Source organism: Cydia strobilella, chromosome 17 (genome assembly GCF_947568885.1).
Source record: "Cydia strobilella chromosome 17, ilCydStro3.1, whole genome shotgun sequence".
Lineage (NCBI taxonomy): Eukaryota > Metazoa > Arthropoda > Insecta > Lepidoptera > Tortricidae > Cydia > Cydia strobilella.
In genome coordinates, this window is record NC_086057.1 from 1,022,505 (window position 1) to 1,040,123 (window position 17,619).

A 17,619-nucleotide genomic window follows, 5' to 3' on the forward strand; every position below is an offset into this window, starting at 1 on the left:
ACACAATACACCAGTTGCTTTTTAATTTGTGAACCGCAATTTGTGAAGCATATCACCGAATTTCGGACACTTGACAGTTGACATCCAAATTTCCGGTTGAAACTGATCCGAGGATTATGCAACTCAATCCAGTGATTTGTTGATGCCTTTAAACTTCGTTTGGAAATTGCGGTCACGCGTCTCAATCCGACATGTTAATGTGCGTATAGTCAGGCGTGGCTCACTCCGCGATGTCGCCGCGTCGCTGCAAAGTACACGCGTCTCACACCAATTTTGGTGTCTAGCCATAGTAGTTGCCGCGCACCGCTACGGAATGGACGCCTGTTCGCGCTTGCGCCACCTAGCGGTCATATCTGTCGTAATAGACGCGTTTGGTTAGAGAGTGAATCTTCTGTACCTAGTACTATTATTTATTCTGTGGTACACTCAGCATCGCAATATATGTCAAAAATATTTAGAAGTCTCTAATAGAAATAAAACTATGAAAACGGATTATATCGCGTATATTAAATTTATAATACATCCCGACGTTTCGAACTCTTTACAGCGTTCGTGGTCAACGGGTGACTGAGGAAAAATTACAAAGTGCAAAAATACCCACATACTAAAATAATGAACAATCATAGACTACAAACTTTAAGGCTGGTTGTACATGCAAAATCGGTTCATAAGGCTAGTTATACACTACAATTGTTTTCAAGTAAAGATATATATATATATATATACGCGATAAAAACTACGCCGGCTCCAACCCTACACCACGGACCCGAGAAGATTTAATTCCCTCCTAAATTGTAGGAGGGTATCCCAATATGGGACCGGCAACAAACTCGGCGGGACACATCTTTTCAAACCATCAGAATGTCCAGCATCATCCAACACTAAGGTCTCACAGTCTATGTCTCGCTTGCTCCTTTATCAGATAGACTACAGGATCCCAAGCTGGTGGTAGAGAAAAGCCATCTTCCCTATTAAAGTTTGGATATTTCTTAAGTTTCTTAGTTTTATTTCATGAGTAACTGTTACGGTAACCGAAGACAATATTAAGTCTCTAATAGCCTAAAAAAATGATGTTTTTATATGTAGAAGAAATAGACTATGGCAGATATTTTTGAACGCAAACGGCAGAGGTACATCGCTACGAGTATATGGAAAAATATTCGAGGGTGGCCGATACTTTTGGCGCGTCGTTGTTATATCCGCTTTCATCTTTTTTAGCATTAGAATAAAGGTGAACAGTCTTGACGTCTTTTTTATTGAAAAACACTGTTTAAATGTAACTACTTATTAAAGTAAACTTCCTGCCTCGCACAGCTAAACTGTGGAATGAACTGTCGCCTGCTGTATTTCCGGATATATGACCTTCAAACCTTCAAGAAAAGAGCGTATTCCCATCTTAAAGGCCGGCAACGCACTTACAACCCCTCTGGTGTTGCGGGTGTCCATGGGCGGTGGTAATCGCTTACCATCAGGTGATCCGTCTGCTCGTTTGCCTCCTATTTCATAAAATAAAAAATGTAAGTGATCGTATTTAATTATGATTAATCACTACAACTTATTAATAAAGTCCCCTGCCGCCGCTTCTGTCTGTCTGTGTGTATGTATGTTCGCGATACACTCAAAAACTACTGAACGGATTTTCATGCGGTTTTCACCTATAAATGATTTTTGAGGAAGGTTTAGGTTTATATATAATTTGGGTTTCTTGTAACACGTGCGAAGCCGGTCGGGTCGTTAGTAATTGTTTAGATATTTGCCGTGACTTTACTTTTCAAAAGCGTTTAAAAAAAAGGACACGTCAAGATCGCTTACTTTTTTTCTAATGCAAAAAAAAACTAAGTACAGAGAAGGCCGGGTAAGGTTGTCTCAGAGCTGGTTGTCACAGCGGCCATAATAATTATAATTAATCACTAAACGAAGGAAAACGTTCACTATTGGTGCTGACTGTATGTCATGAAATTGATCAAAGAATTTTAAGCGTGTCAAAAGCCACGCCTTATTTTCTTTTAAAACGAACTCCTCCACACATCGCAGCCCCTCCATCATCCATTGTCGCTGAGATAAAGTTTTTTTAAGGTCTCGAGTCACGCATTTAATGCAAACGAGAGTTGCGTGTTTCAGCATATATGATCGATCTTAATGGATGGGGTGATCACGACGGAGGCCGTGCTGTGGGATCTGTCCATTACACAAACTGTAGCGATTTTTGGAGTTAGTTAGTTAGTATTGCTGGGCATTTTCCGCAACTCGACATCCAATGTGCCTATTTTGCGTGAAACGAGGTAGCGCTACTCTAACCACCCCAGCTCCTCCACGAAGCCTAGCAAAGTCTTCAGGTTGCTGGTTGCCTTCCTTTAGTGTGCATGGATTCCCTAGGTATTTGCTCCTATATACTTCTACCTGTTTACAGTCTAGGAGAATATGTTTTGTTGTTTCTTCTTCTTCCATGCACGCTCTGCACATGGGGCTGTCAGTTTTACCCATATTATGTAGTTGTTTATTTAGTGTGTTATGTCCTGTTATTAATCCTACTATTTTACGTAGTTGAATTCTTGGTGTTTTCAGTAATATTTTGGTAAGCTTGTGGTTCAGTTCCGGTAGAATTTATTTGGTTTGCCTGCATTTTTGGAGTTATACAAACGCCTGCTAAGTCTAACAAGTCCTTGATAATCGTTTGTCCTTATCCTTCATTATGAAATTTGTGTTTGTTAGAAAGGGACCAGATTTAACAAAGTGCGTCATTTACTGTTTTACTTGTATGTAATGTGATTACAATTAGTTTTATTAGATATTAGTAGAAATAATTCACATGTATATGGTTCAATGACTTCATTTATTAGATTACCAATTTCAAATCACGAGAGTGAACTTTTCTAGCTATATCAGCTTTTCTTTTCTTTAATAGGTACTTTTTACTCATCTCTTACTACAAGGAGCTGACACTTATCTTCATTTTCGGTTTCTTTTACAAACTCGCATTTTTATTTCTTTTCAAAAGATATGCCCCGCCGAGTTTGTTGCCGGTCCCATATTGGGATACCCTCCTCCAATTGAGGGGAATTTAAATCTTCTCGAGGCAGAGGTGTAGGGTTAGAGCCGGCGTAGCTTTATTTGACGTTCATAAGCTCATTGTAATATGCCTACTTAAATAGTAAACTATCTTTATCTTATCTTATCTCTTTATCTTAGTTACTAGAAAAAGTGCTAGAAATAGATTTAAACTAACTAATGTGGCTTAGGGACCCAAAGAGGGTCTTGGCCTCCGAAACAAGGGCACGCCACTTTTCCCAATGGTGAACTATTTTCTGCCGGTAGGCCTCCAACGAGATGGAGCGACGACCTGGTGAAGGTTGCGGGAATTCGGTGGATGCCAGCGGCACAGGATCGGTCGGAGTGGCGAGCCTTGGGGGAGGCCTATGTCCAGCAGTGGACGTCTATCGGCTGACAGGATGATGATGATGAAACTATTTTATTAACTCTCACTTAACCAGTTCAAAGATTCCAAATGTGATCTTGAAATTTCTTACAAGACAGAGATCTAGTTAGAACTAAATACCAACGCGGTATCTTCCCACTTGGGCAGTGACTTTCTACTCGGTTTAATGGAATATTATCGTTTCAATAACCTGCAGGTAATCTAGGCGTGCGTACACAGTACACCGTACACAGCCTGCCTCAGGTGAGGGTTATTTGATGTTGCGGGGATTAAAAAAGAACTTAAAACCGGTATTATTAGCGTATTATGAATGCATTTTAAAGGCAGGTGATTTATTCATGGTTTTGTACCTATGTACATTTTTAGTGCATACATACCTAATCTATACCAATCCATATTTAATATTATTATTTTTCGCATTTATTATAAATGCGAAAGTCTGTCTGTCTGTCTTTCTGTCTGTGTGTTCCCTCTTCACGCTTAAACCGCTAAACCGATTTAGATGAAATTTGGCATAGAGATAGGTTGAGTCCCTGAGAAGGACATAGGATAGTTTTTATCCCGAAAATCATCCCTTAAGAAAGTAAAAAGCGGGGTGGAATTGAGATAATTAACGAAGTGCCTGCTAATTTGTGTGCACAATATGCCCAAATTTAGATTGCTATGATATTTTTTCCAGGCGCTATATACTATAGCTGCGGTTATTAAGTCCACGCAGACGAAGTCGCGGGCAAAAGCTAGTATTATAAATGCGAAAGTCTGTCTGTCTGTGTGTTACCTCTTCACGATTAAACCGCAGAACCGATTAAGTTGAAATTTGGCATAGAGATAATTTGAAACCCAGAAAAGGACATAGGATAGTTTTTATCCCTAAAATCATCCCTTAAGAGGGTCGAAAGCGGGGTAGAATTGAAATAATTATTGAAGTGCCTGATAATTTGTGTACATAAGCAATTAAGCATAATATACTCAAATTGCATGATTGCTTTACACTTTATATAGGCGCTATTCTTACTCCAGCTGCGGTTACTAAGTCTATGCAGACGAAGTCGCGGGCAAAAGCTAGTTCCCAATATTTTCAAAACCGGAACGTAAATAGTTTTGTTATTATTATTTATGTTTTTATTTTTATTTTTATTTAGTTTTAATGCTACTGATAAAATAAGACAGGTAAGTAGGACTCGATATTTTTTTTTTATTACAGATGTTTAGTTAAATTAATTCAGTAGCTCTATTGAAAAAGCAATTAAATGATAAGTTACGTGGACACCTCCCGCGGGGCGATGTATCTTCAAGGCGCCAGGCTGATAAATATCGCCATTGAATTATTTGAAACTGCGAAACTTTGTCGTATTTCTACAGAACTTATTTTTCACAATTAATTCCTTAAGTATTAATCCTCACGCTCTCACTTTATAATAAGTAAAGTAAGTAATTAGGTTCCTCTCTCTACGGACATGAAAACCGGCAGGTTAGACATCGCGCTGTCGCTTGCGGCATTTTGTATTATTTTTGTGTTTTTATTTTATTTTAAATGCAAATGTAATTGTATATGGAATTTTTATTCTGAAATAAATTATTTGAATTTGAATTTGAATTTTATTTTATTTTTATCCATATTATAAAACTAACGTAACTTAAGAAGACAAATAAAACAAAGAATATAATAATGTAGGTATGGTGCATTGTTAATAGTTCGTCGGTAAATACCCAAGGTTCAGGATAACCAATAATCATACAAGAGATTTCAACAAAATTAAATACACTATTATAAACTATTTATTAATTTAAAGGTACTTATACTTCTGCCCAAGTTAGTACTTTCTCAAATACTTTAAGCATCTTTAAGCGTGATTCTTATCTTATCTGCAGATTCTGAAATGAATACAGTATAGTATATCAAAATTTGAACTACAAATCAACGTCACAATATAAAACACCTAAAAAAGTTTGGATAATAGGGAATATTACGCGAACTCTGCTCAGGGGGCGCCACTACCACAAACTGAGGGTCTATCGTAAAACAAGAAAATCGCAATCTCGTTATTTAACATCTCTGTCACTCTTGCATATTCGAGCGATAAAGAGGCAGATAGCGAAATTTCGGATTCGCGTTTCCCGGTAAGTCCTCTGTAAACAAACCGCCTAGGTATATGTCATATTTTATTATCTCTGAAAAAAATACACATGTCAACGAGTTTACGCTTTAGTGACATTGGAAGGTCCCCCTTCATTAGCTCCTTCATGGACCAGTAGCTAAATAAAACCACTAAACATGAAATTCAAAATGTTTTATTAAACAATAGGAAGTTGTAAACGTGTAAATAAACAACGGAAGAAAACAAAACTATATACTGTTTTGTTATGTATAATACTTTGTTTACGTAGCACTTATTTTACGATAGTCTGTTGAACCTTCAAGATAGCTGTAACGATCTTTTACAACTTGGTCATTATCATGATTTGTAGTTAGGTATCTAATCACTCAATGCATGTTTTTTTTTTGTAATCATCGACACCAACACCGGAAAAAATCAAAATACTTTTGTAAACCTTCACATTATTCTATTAAAATGTTGAAATTTTTTAAAGGTTGAAACGCTCATAATTTTTGGCGCTAATTCGACAGAGCATGATGACGTCACATGTTGGACGGTCCAACTGACGTTTGCTACTAACGACACATCTATAATTTTAAGCAATTAAATGATAATTTAATAACGGAAATGCATTTGTATCATGATGTAACGGTAACAAACATCCGAATAAAAAATATAAACTTCATGCATGAGGCTAATTGAATTGATTTCTCTATAAGATTAGCCAAAACGTACAATATTGCAAACGCAATTCAAAACTGCACATTTCTAATACCTCTGCTTATTCAGCGCCAAAACAACTTGCAGCAAAGAAATCGGACAGTCGTTGACCTTGTCACAGAGGTGGGGGTGGAGCAGATCCTCGTACCTCCCCCCCACTTCCTCCACGAACCCCCTCTCGTGAAGCGGCGCCCTGCGGATAGAGATTATTTATTAAGCCCATTGCATCTGAGACTAACGGCCTCAACGTCACTGGGGCAAAAAGGTAGTAACTCCCTTAGGGATGTAAGAAGACTTTTTACTTTTTAAAACTGTAGCATCACCACTTCCTTGCTTGAAAAATAGCGTAGCAGCCAAAATATTCTAAGGAGTATGTGCTTTTTCATGTATTGTATGATAGATACTTGAATGATATGTGGACATGCGTATTTGTTTTGAAGAGAGGCCATTGATTTTATGTTGAGATATTTGCGGACGTTGCTTAAGTGTTATGGATAGTTGGGTTTTTGTCAATATAAGTATTTTGTTGAACAAGGCTTACGACATAATATTTTATGGATAGGCAATATTTAGTTTTACGGGAATGGTAAATAGATCATCATCATAGGCCTTTCAGTCTATTGCAGACTATACAGACAGTGTCAGGTAGGGTGACAACGTTTCACATGACTGTGTAAGCTAATACGGGTAAATAGATACACGTACGTATTCAGGTAATATATGTTGAGTTTGTAATTATGTACCTCGTTTTCTGATATCAGTTGGCTTTCTTTGTTACTTCTCGTTATTGCTGCATGCTGGTTTTAACTCTTTATTTATTATCGCATAAACTATCAACGCTGCTTGTAAGATATTTTGCCCAGCAGTGGGACGTATTATAAAAACCTAAAACCTTAACTTAGGGTGCCGCAAGCAGCGGGGCAAGGCCCAAGCTGCCGGTGGTCAGGGCCGCAGAGAGAGTATCCGCCGGACTATCCGCGCCGTGTCCAAGATATCAGCCTTGATCCAACCACCTATCAAGAGTTTCAGAGTCAGTCTTATTATTATTAGATATTTTGAGGCTTAAAAGGAAAGGAATAGTAATTTTAATAACAATCCATGCCGAGCATCGGTCTGCGTCAGTCAGCCAACGCGTGCTCCCGTTCAAGTTTCCATGGAGCGAATCATGTCGAGTAGTCTTCGACTTAAAATACGCGAGTGATCCGTTTTAATATATTTCATACGGAAAATAATAGTATTTTAATAGGAATTTCATCTTATAAGACTCAAAGAAGACTTAATTTAATTAAACGTGGAAATGTGGAAGCTTGTAATTTGCATTAAGTAGATAAGTCTGTTAACCAATGTATATTAGGCAGTAAGCATCCCGAAAAAAAAAAAATGTAGCCATAATTTATTTTGTCATGAATATTCATTGCAACTTTTAAATTTTAAAATTAAATCAGATTTTTATACTCACTAAGAAGCTTACATTTTCAAGACCATTTTGAATTGCAATAACCGGCAAGTGAAATATCTCGCGATAAGTTCCGTGGACACCTCCCGCGGGGCGATGTATCTTCAAGGCGCCAGGCTGATAAATATCGCCATTGAATTATTTGAAACTGCGAAACTTTGTCATATTTCTACAGAACTTATTTTTCACAATTAATTCCTTAAGTATTAATCCTCACGCTCTCACTTTATAATAAGTAAAGTAAGTAATTAGGTTCCTCTCTCTACGGACATGAAAACCGGCAGGTTAGACATCGCGCTGTCGCTTGCGGCATTTTGTATTATTTTTGTGTGTTATTTTATTTTAAATGTAAATGTAATTGTATATGGAATTTTTATTCTGAAATAAATTATTTGAATTTGAATTTTATTTTATTTTTATCCATATTATAAAACTAACGTAACTTAAGAAGACAAATAAAACAAAGAAAATAATAATGTAGGTATTGGAGCATTGTTAATACTTCGTCGGTAAATACCCAAGGTTCAGGATAACCAATAATCATACAAGAGATTTCAACAAAAATAAATACACTGTTATAAACTATTCATTAATTTAAAGGTACTTATACTTCTGCCCAAGTTAGTACTTTCTCAAATACTTTAAGCATCTTTAAGCGTGATTCTTATCCTTACTTAAGTTGTTGAACATAAAAGTTTTGCAGCAACCAAAAGTTTACTTACAACATTTTTGTATTAGTTTTTATGAAAGTTAGTTTTAGTTAAATGTGCACGCGTTATTATACACTCAACCAAATAAAGTAATTGTAATTTGGTCTGAAAGTTTTATTCATTTTCATATTTTTTTTAAACACAAACTTTTAATAAGAAATTACTTAAATTAAGATTTGTATGATATCAGATATCATTCTGCAGATTCTGCAGCAGCATACTGTCAATTTTTCAACTATATTTTTAACAATAATAAACGTACAAAAATGGATGAAAATTATTTAAATGTAGGGAGATATTAGAGTCAAGTGATATACACGATCAAACTCTGGATATTGATCCGACTGTACAAACATCAGAGATAATTAATATTTTATCAATTAAGTGTAGTAACCCAGTTATTACAGCTCTGCCAAACTTAACAATGATTCGATGTTACTCGAACTTGGCAGAAAGAGATAGCACAGACATTCTCGCAATCTCTTATATCACAAATCTCTGACAAAGCAAATAATACCTTAAGTGGAACAGTTAAGGCTCTATATTCAAAGGAAATCAGAAGTGCGATGTATTCCTTCGATAAATATTCACGATATCTTACGCCTACTGAGAATATAAATTGATTCTCTAACTCTGAAGTAATTAAAATTTTGCGGTTTATATTGTTAAGGGTTGAAATACACGAATTTTAATATACATTTAGATAAAAGTGGATTGAGAAACAGATGAATAAAGGTCGCTGGGTCGCTTACTATACTTAATAAACGCTGTACTCCCTTTTTGGCCAAAATTGTATTGCCGAATTTCACTTGGCAACCAACTTTTCGCCAAAGTTTCATTTGACAAACCAATCGTTATCAAATAATTATTTCGCAACCGTTTCATTTCCCAACCCCATAGTTGGGAAATGAAAATGACGTACTAGGTTGGGTTAGGTTAGGTTGGATTATGTAATGTTGGGAAATGAAATTCGGCCAAATGAAACTTTGGCGAAAAGTTGATTGCCAAGTGAAATTCTGCAAATACAATTTTCGGCGAAAAGGCAGAGAACCTTAATAAACATTTCGTATAATAACGAATATTTTTACTGCGACATTTTGTTGATAATTTGGACAAACGGTTGCGTTTATTACGTTTGCATTATCAAACGCATTATTTATTTATTTATTTAATCTTTATTGCACAAAAGAAAATACAATCGTACAAAAGGCGGACTTAATGCTATGAGGCATTCTCTACCAGTCAACCTTCGGGCAAAGCAGATAATTTGTAGGCGGTGCAACATAGTGATTACATATATACAAGTATAGTTAAATAATGGATAGGCATAGACATACATACATATATCTGTATATATAATATTCATATAAATACATACAATATACATACATACAAATACATAAGATATCAGATGAAACTTTCAAAACAGAAACACTAAGAATTCATCGTTCTGCCAGCAAAGTACTCACGTAAGGATTTTTTAAATGCATGTCTATTCGGACACTGTCTAATTTTAACAGGGAGACTATTCCAAAGGCGAGCTGCCTGAATAGAGAAAGAATAGGACACGAAACCTGTTCGGTGAGATGGTATGGACAAAGAAAGGTTGCCAGTAGAGCGAAGTTGACGGACACGAGAAACACCATAGTAGTTGAAGAAAGATTTGAGATATTCGGGAGATTGGGGATCATTATCTTCAAAATATTCTCCAAAATAATAAAATAATGCGTTTTGTTTTAGTTCAATGATTTGACGATCGGTCTGGCCTAGTGGGTAGTGACCCTACTTGTGAAGCCGATGGTCCTGGGTTCGAATCCCGGTAAGGGCATTAATTTGTGTGATGAGCACAGATATTTGTTCCTGAGTCATGGGTGTTTTCTATGTATTTAAGTATTTATATATTATATATATCGTTTTTTGAGTACCCATAACACAAGCCACCTTGGGCTTACCGTGGAACTTAGTCAATCTGTGTAAGAATGTCCTATAATATTTATTTATTTTATTTATTTATTCTAAATTTAATTACATTTTGTAAAAGATGTGAAAGTAATATATTATTTTTGTCCTCGTATTTTTGAGCCACTTTGTTTAAATGGAAATATAAACAAAGTGGGAAAAACAAGAACCACATAGGTACTTGTTATTGTCTTTCTTAATTACAGGTATAACTTATGGTGCGCAATAGTGTATAGCAAGCTTTACATTGTAACAACACAAATTCGCATCACGTCCGCGGATTAGAAGGCGATCAGCCGCGATACCGCGCCGATAACGCAGCGGAACCGCATCGATTGCCAAGCGATTCATTTTCGTTTCCGTTACGGCCCGGCCACGACATCGCGCGGCAGCGCTGCGGCAGCGGAGAGCGGCGGCCATAGGTGGGAACGAAAGGTCCGATCGCTGTGTCTCGCTCCAACCTATGGCCGCCGCTTAACCTTTCTATTAGCTGAATGTTTTTACAATCTCGATGATTTTTTTCTCAGAACAGAACAAAATCGATCGCTTGACATGTAAATTATAATGTATATTGACTTGAATTGTAATGTAAACTATACTAATATTGAATTGACTCTGTCTTTGGAATGTAATTTATCTAGCTATTATATATATATATTACTATTGTATTTTAGGAATAAGTCTATTGTATACCCTAAACCGGTTGATTGTGACACTTACTATTATAAGATACTATTGTAACATCTGTATACTGACATGCACAATCTGACAATAAATGATTACTTACTTACTTACTTACTTGCCGCTGCCGCCGCCGCGCGAAGTCGTGGCCGGGCCGGTACGGACGAGCATGATTGTCAGATAGGGGATAATAGTAGGTGGGCGTTTTCTAAAATAAATATTGAAAACCCGATTCTCACAGATCCTGGTGTTTTTGGGTTCTTTCAACTCGCTCACTAGCATATTCAATCGTGATGATTAAAAATAAAACCGGCCAAGTGCGACTCAGACTCGCACACCGAGGGTTCCGTACTTTTTAGTATTTGTTGTTATAGCGGCAACAGAAATACATCAACTGTGAAAATTTCAACTGTCTAGCTATCACGGTTCATGAGATACAGCCTGGTGACAGACAGACAGACGGACAGCGGAGTCTTAGTAATTAGTAAAAATGTCTCAAAAATTTGTATGAAAATTGTACATTCCACTACGTCACGCACATATAAACGAAAAATGTTTTCACACTAAAAGGCCCCTTTCCCACTGACGTCCAGTTTTTTGCGGGTACTGTTTTCTGCAGGATACCGTTTTCTGTAGTATGCGAGCAGTAACCCGCAAACAGAATGCTCGTGTGAACGTTACTATGCGGTGTTTCATGACCCACTGAAAACCTAAAAACGGTTTGTTCAGAATCGATAGGAGAATCAATCGCGCTATGTTTTAATGCGGGCATCTTTTTATTATTTTTACATGCCCATTCTACAGGTTTGTAATGCAACAATAAGTAGCATTTGACACGTTATTTAAATATCTTGGCCATATCGTTACGACCGACCTCAAGGACAATGCTGACATCGAGCGTGAGCGGAGGTCTTTATGTGTTAGAGCTAACATGATCGCCCGGAGGTTCGCAAAGTGTTCCTGGGACGTGAAAGTAACGCTTTTTAGAGCGTACTGCACGTCTCTGTATACATGCAGCCTGTGGGCGAACTACACTCAAAGAGCCTACAACACCCTCATGTCACTAAAACGACGAAGCATCTTGTGTAGTTACCAGTCGAATAGAATTGTTAAGAAAACTAAACAACTAATATGTTTTTAAATATTTATCGGATTAAAGAATAAACACTCAAGATGAGTTCAAAAAAAAAACTGTTGGGGTGTCTCAGGTTTTCAGTGGCTCAAGAAACACCGTGTATACCACTAAAACGGAATCCTGGAAAAAACCGTATCCCGCAAAAAACTGGCCGTCAGTGGGCAAGAGTAACGTGACGTAATGGAATGGACATTTTGGGACATCTTTTTTTAATGGCAGGATGGAGAATGCTGTCGATTCTGAGTAGAATGAGCCCAAGAATGACCAGATTAGAATTAGGTTTTCAATATTTATTTTAGAAAACGCCCAGGTAGCACAGTTTGATGGAAGAACTGTTGTTGTAGGTACACTATCTACATAACCTAGGTACACTACCTACACTACCTACATTCGACGACCGGTCTGGCTTAGTGGTGACCCTGCCTGTGAAGCCGATGGTCCTGGATTCGAATCCCGGTAAGGGCATTTATTTGTGTGATGAGCACAAATATTTGTTCCTGAGTCATGGGTGTTTCTATGTATGTATGCCTCCTTGGGCTTACCGTGGGACTGAGTCAATCTGTGTAAGAATGTCCTATAATATTTATTTCTTTCTTTATTTAACCCTTATAACTAAGAACAAAAAAAGTAATGTAATAAATTTATTTGTATTTGTATTTTTACAGTCGCCGTCAGTTCTATCGGAGCGGCCATGGTGCTCATACAATTCTTAAAAACGTACGTATTGATAATAAAGACTGCTCAGATAGTTGTTAGCCGCTCCAAGACATCTAATGGCGATTAGTAGATGTGTGTAAAACAAATTTTTGTTTATTGGATCCTTATAGTCAGGCATACTTACGTAAATATGACTCGTAACAGGTCGTGAACAAGTGATTTTCCTGGATCCGCTAAGCGGGTTCTGGCTTCACAAATGCTCCTTAATATGCAAGCTTGGCCGTTCATATTGTGACTGGAAATACAAATAAAAACGATTTATATTAAGGGTCACGATTTCGTGGTTGGTCCCATAGTAAAAGTGGTTCAGTATAATCCCAAAACCTTCCTGGCAACAGGAATGCACTTATTTTTGTGCCACCGCCGTGTATATTATACAACATGCATATTATACTAATCCTTATCGTACATTTTACTAACAGTCAAATAGGGTTTTCAAACAGGGAAATAATCACTCACTAGTCCAGAGTATTCTTCAGCCTCTCCCAGAACTGCGTCTTATGCCTGTGGTGCAGTTTCCTTCGATAGATGGCGTTGGTGAAGTTGGTGTCGGGCTATTATTGTGCATTAATCCCCACAGTGGCCACAGTCTAATAGGCTAGTAAATGTCAATAAACACTCACTAGTCCAGAGCATTTTCCAATCTCTCCCAGAACTCCCTCTTCTGCCTGTGGTGCAGTTTCCTCCGATAGATGGCTTGGTGAAATTAGCGTCGGGCAAGGGGAACAGGACGTTGATTTCCAGCGCGATTATTTTTGTGCGTTATCCCAATAGTCTAGTAAAAGTCAATAAACACTCACTAGTCCAGAGCATTTTCCAATCTCTCCCAGAACTCCCTCTTCTGCCTGTGGTGCAGTTTCCTCCGATAGATGGCGTTGGTGAAGTTAGCGTCGGGCAGCGGGAAGAGGACATCGATCTCCAGCGCGAGGTTCCATCCTGATGGGGCGTGTGTCATGAAGGCCTTCACCAGTGAGATCGTCATCTAGAACAATATACTCAAAAGGATTGGCAGTTGCAAAGGTTTTAGATGGCGCTAGCATAGATTTTACCTGTCTAGTTTTGTTTTATAAGATTTGGCTTAAGGGGAAAAAATCCAAAAAATTAACAAGAATATGACACTACTCGTATTATCAACAGATAAAACCATAGACATAGTATAGTAGTTATCGACATGAAACCGAGCGACCAGGGGTAAGAGAAAGACATATTCGTGTATTGACAGGTTAATGTATGGCAGCATAATCCTTTTTCTCTTTCACTCTTATAAATTTCGGTATTTCGCCATCGCCTCCTACCTATGCTGCCATTACTCGACCATGAAAAAAAACCCGGTCGGTAATAAGGACAAAGCATCGCACTATTTTCCCTTTCATCTTATAGGAATCGCAATAAGACTATCTTTCTCTATCAAAGAGTGTCAGGCCTTTGGATAAAACTGACGCAGTCTGTAAAATACTTCGACCGGATAGTCTACACTGATGCAAACAAATCTAGGGCCTTGTTAATACGAAAGGGCCAAATTAAGCCACATTGAAAAAATACTATTAAACAGGTGTATTATAGATAGCTTTATCCACGTGATAAAATAAACTTCGCTTATTAACACCGCGCGATTCAAACAGAAAGATATTGTCGCTATTACGTTGTTTCGTAAATTAAATTTCACCACAGCTTTCCGGATTTGTAGATACTAATATCATATCCTATATATTTAATCAAAACTATAAATCCAGGACCAGGCACCTCGAAGACTAACTCAAAGTATATAATTGAAATAAAACTTCTTTAGGCACGACTAGTGTATTTTTTTTCTGACGGAAGTAACGCTCAGTAGTGACACGCACAATAGGACACACGTCAAAGTGCCAACATAGCGATAAACGTCATCGTTAATAGTACATTATGATATAAGTGTGCTAAGTTGGTCATTACACACGAGGCGATATTGTGCGCGCGAGCTGTAAGCGAGCGCGCAATAAGAAAGCCGATGTGTGTAATGACCAATGCACACGCGTTTCATACGACGTTTTTCAACACACTTGCGAGAAAAAAAAAAGAAACTTTCATATTAATCAAATTTTAATAGTTAAAACAGTTAGTATTGTGTGTTTCGTCTGTCATACTCGTACTGCCGGCCGGCCCTCGCTCGCCCCGGCCGCGGGCGGCGCGGCGGGCGGGCCGGCCGGGCCGCGCGCCGCGCACTCGCCTGCGGGCGCGCCCGTGCCCGCCAGTCCGACCAATTAAAGAAAGCTCCCTTTCCATGCATATTATTAGCAATCAGTTAGCTTCTTAACTCAGTCGGATAATATAATGAAAAACTACGAGTGGAATAATACACTGAAAGAGCACGCGTGTTTAATATCTAGGATTATGAGCCAAAAATCGGTGGAATAAAAACGTCGTTTTGAGCAAGCGTGTTGAAAAGAAGTTTTACTTCAATCGCGCGTAAAGGTCACAAGCACACACTTTTTTCTCATAGAAGAAATGAATAGTAAAATAAAATAGTAAGATAAGTACAAACTTACAACAAAATCAGCTCCATCAGGAAACGTAATATGCCTCCTCTTCCTTATGGCACTAAGTTGCGTTTTCACATTAGGGCAGTCACCCCTACTCTCTACCAGAAACAGGCATAGAAACACTAGCTTCAGGCACCACATCTTAAAGTATTTTTAAGTCTATAAAGTGTCTTACTGTTGGGCAAAGACCCTAGACATTCAACCCTGTTTGAAGCCTATAAAATAGCCCTCCTAGACTTGAAATCCTCCCAACTTTAGTACGTAGAATAAATTTATATTCTTACGCAATGCGGCCGGCTCGTCGTGCGTGTTTTTGCAAATGATTTTAAAATAACCTTTGGAATATTGTGGATCATCCAACATACTGATATTACTGAAATAATATAGGGTGTCATGTTCAGTACGGATCAAAGGATGGCCAATTAGATTAGATTAGATTTAGAAGATTAGATCTATTTATTTCTTAAAGAAAAAGGCATAGTATATTACAAAAAGGGATAAAACAAAGGCTTTCACTAAAAGATCGTCAACTTAACATTAGAGCAGAAATCAAATGAAAGAATATACAATTAATAAATAAAACAAATGTCACAAAAAAGAGATGTCAATGTATACATAGCTAGGGCCAACCTAGGTATTATCGAATATCAAGAACAAGAAAAAAAAACAACAAAAACTAAAATATTTAAAAAAAAAACATACTAAGGTGTAAAATAACTTTACCAGTTTAAATCAAAAATAAAATAAAAAATACATTAAAATGTCAACGATCTTAATTGCTAAAAATATTAAAGAGAGGCCCTCAGGGTCGGGTCGGAGCTACCGATTTAATCAGCTTGTATAAAGAAACTTTGTTGATTAAAACCGGCCAGATGCGAGTCGGACTCGCCCGCCGAGGGTTTCGTACTTTAACTAATTGGTTTTTTTTTACAAATTTACAGTTATCAGATGTTTCGTATTTGTAGTGTAAGACTTGCCAAATTTCATAGTTCTAGGTCAATGGGATGTACCCTATCAATTTTGATTTTACGTTTTTTTGCGGCATAAACATCCGTATCTTTTTTTACGTTAGTTTACTTTTTTTTTTCACAGCTTCTAGGGACCGTAAACCTGAGTATATTATGGTATTAATTTTATTACCTTTTTCTTATCCCCTCGAGCGGCAAAGAAATATTTTAAATTTTCGCGCCGTGCGGCGCGCAGCCGCCAGGGGGCGTGTTTTCCATATTGAACATGGCGGCCCGCCGCACGCGCGGTTGTCAGAGGGCGTCCCATTCGAGGTAGCTTGCCGCCTGAGGGGTTAAAAGCGGTAAAAGTGATGGCAATACGTTTTGGAAATTAACAGTCATCATTTCAATCACAATAGGTACATTATTTCTTTTTAAATCACTGCAATGTGATCTCTTACCTAATCATCTTCCATCTTCCTCGCGTTATCCCGGCTTTTTGCCACGGCTCATGGGAGCCTGGGGTCCGCTTGGTAACTAATCCCGAGAATTGACGTAGTCAATAGTTTTTACGAAAGTGACTGCCATCTGACCTTCCAACCCAGAGGGGAAACTAGGCCTTGTTGGGATTAGTCCGGTTTCCACACGATGTTTTCCTTCACCGAAAACCGATTAAATATCAAATGATATTTCGTACATAAGTTCCGAAAAACTCATTGGTACGAGCCTGAGTTTGAACCCGCGACCTCTGGTTTTAAAGACGCACGCTCTTACCGCTAGGCCACCAGCGCTTCATCTTTTACCCAATCATTATATTTTTTCTAAAACTTACACAATTTATTTCACTTAAGCACATCTATATTACAGAAAAGAATATCCACTCAAAACTCAGCGCGTGACAAGGAGCAGAGCTGTCTGCTGTCCGTTGACCCGCGCTGTTTGCCCTAAGAATTAGAGCACTACTGCCTCCTCTGCTCATTAGCTTGTCACGTTTAGCACCTTCTTGGAATTTCTTGTCTACATTTTATTCCGTATTTTCCGTTTTCGCTCTTATGGTGAAATGATTAGAGTTGGTTCTTCAATGAGGCGGTTGATAGATTTTCGGTTTTCGAATAAGCGGATTGCATTGGCTTAATTCCGCTCGGTGAGAAAAGTTGCAAGTCATGGTTTAAACATAAAATAATTTCTATTTAAATATTTAGAAAATTTCTCACTTACTTTTTTCATATTTGTTGGTTTA

General features: G+C 37.7%; 1 protein-coding gene and 1 long non-coding RNA gene across 2 annotated transcripts in view; one reads left to right on the top strand and one right to left on the bottom strand.

Moving 5' to 3' along the window:
• The window catches only part of LOC134748840 (uncharacterized), a 707,412-nt gene extending 691,435 nt beyond the window's left edge, over positions 1-15,977 (top strand). Inside the window, exon 3 of the long non-coding RNA XR_010128435.1 lies at positions 15,875-15,977. This is a non-coding gene — a long non-coding RNA (uncharacterized LOC134748840). The remainder of the gene's footprint in view (positions 1-15,874) is intronic.
• On the bottom strand, positions 6,295-15,592 carry LOC134748955 (uncharacterized). Its single transcript, XM_063683821.1, has 4 exons — positions 15,439-15,592; positions 13,714-13,895; positions 13,038-13,148; positions 6,295-6,448 (listed from the first exon to the last, which is right to left on the bottom strand). The coding sequence occupies exons 1-4, from the start codon at positions 15,571-15,573 to the stop codon at positions 6,304-6,306; spliced, it is 573 nt and encodes a 190-aa protein (XP_063539891.1). The 5' UTR covers positions 15,574-15,592; the 3' UTR covers positions 6,295-6,303.
• Positions 15,978-17,619: the final 1,642 nt, after the last annotated feature.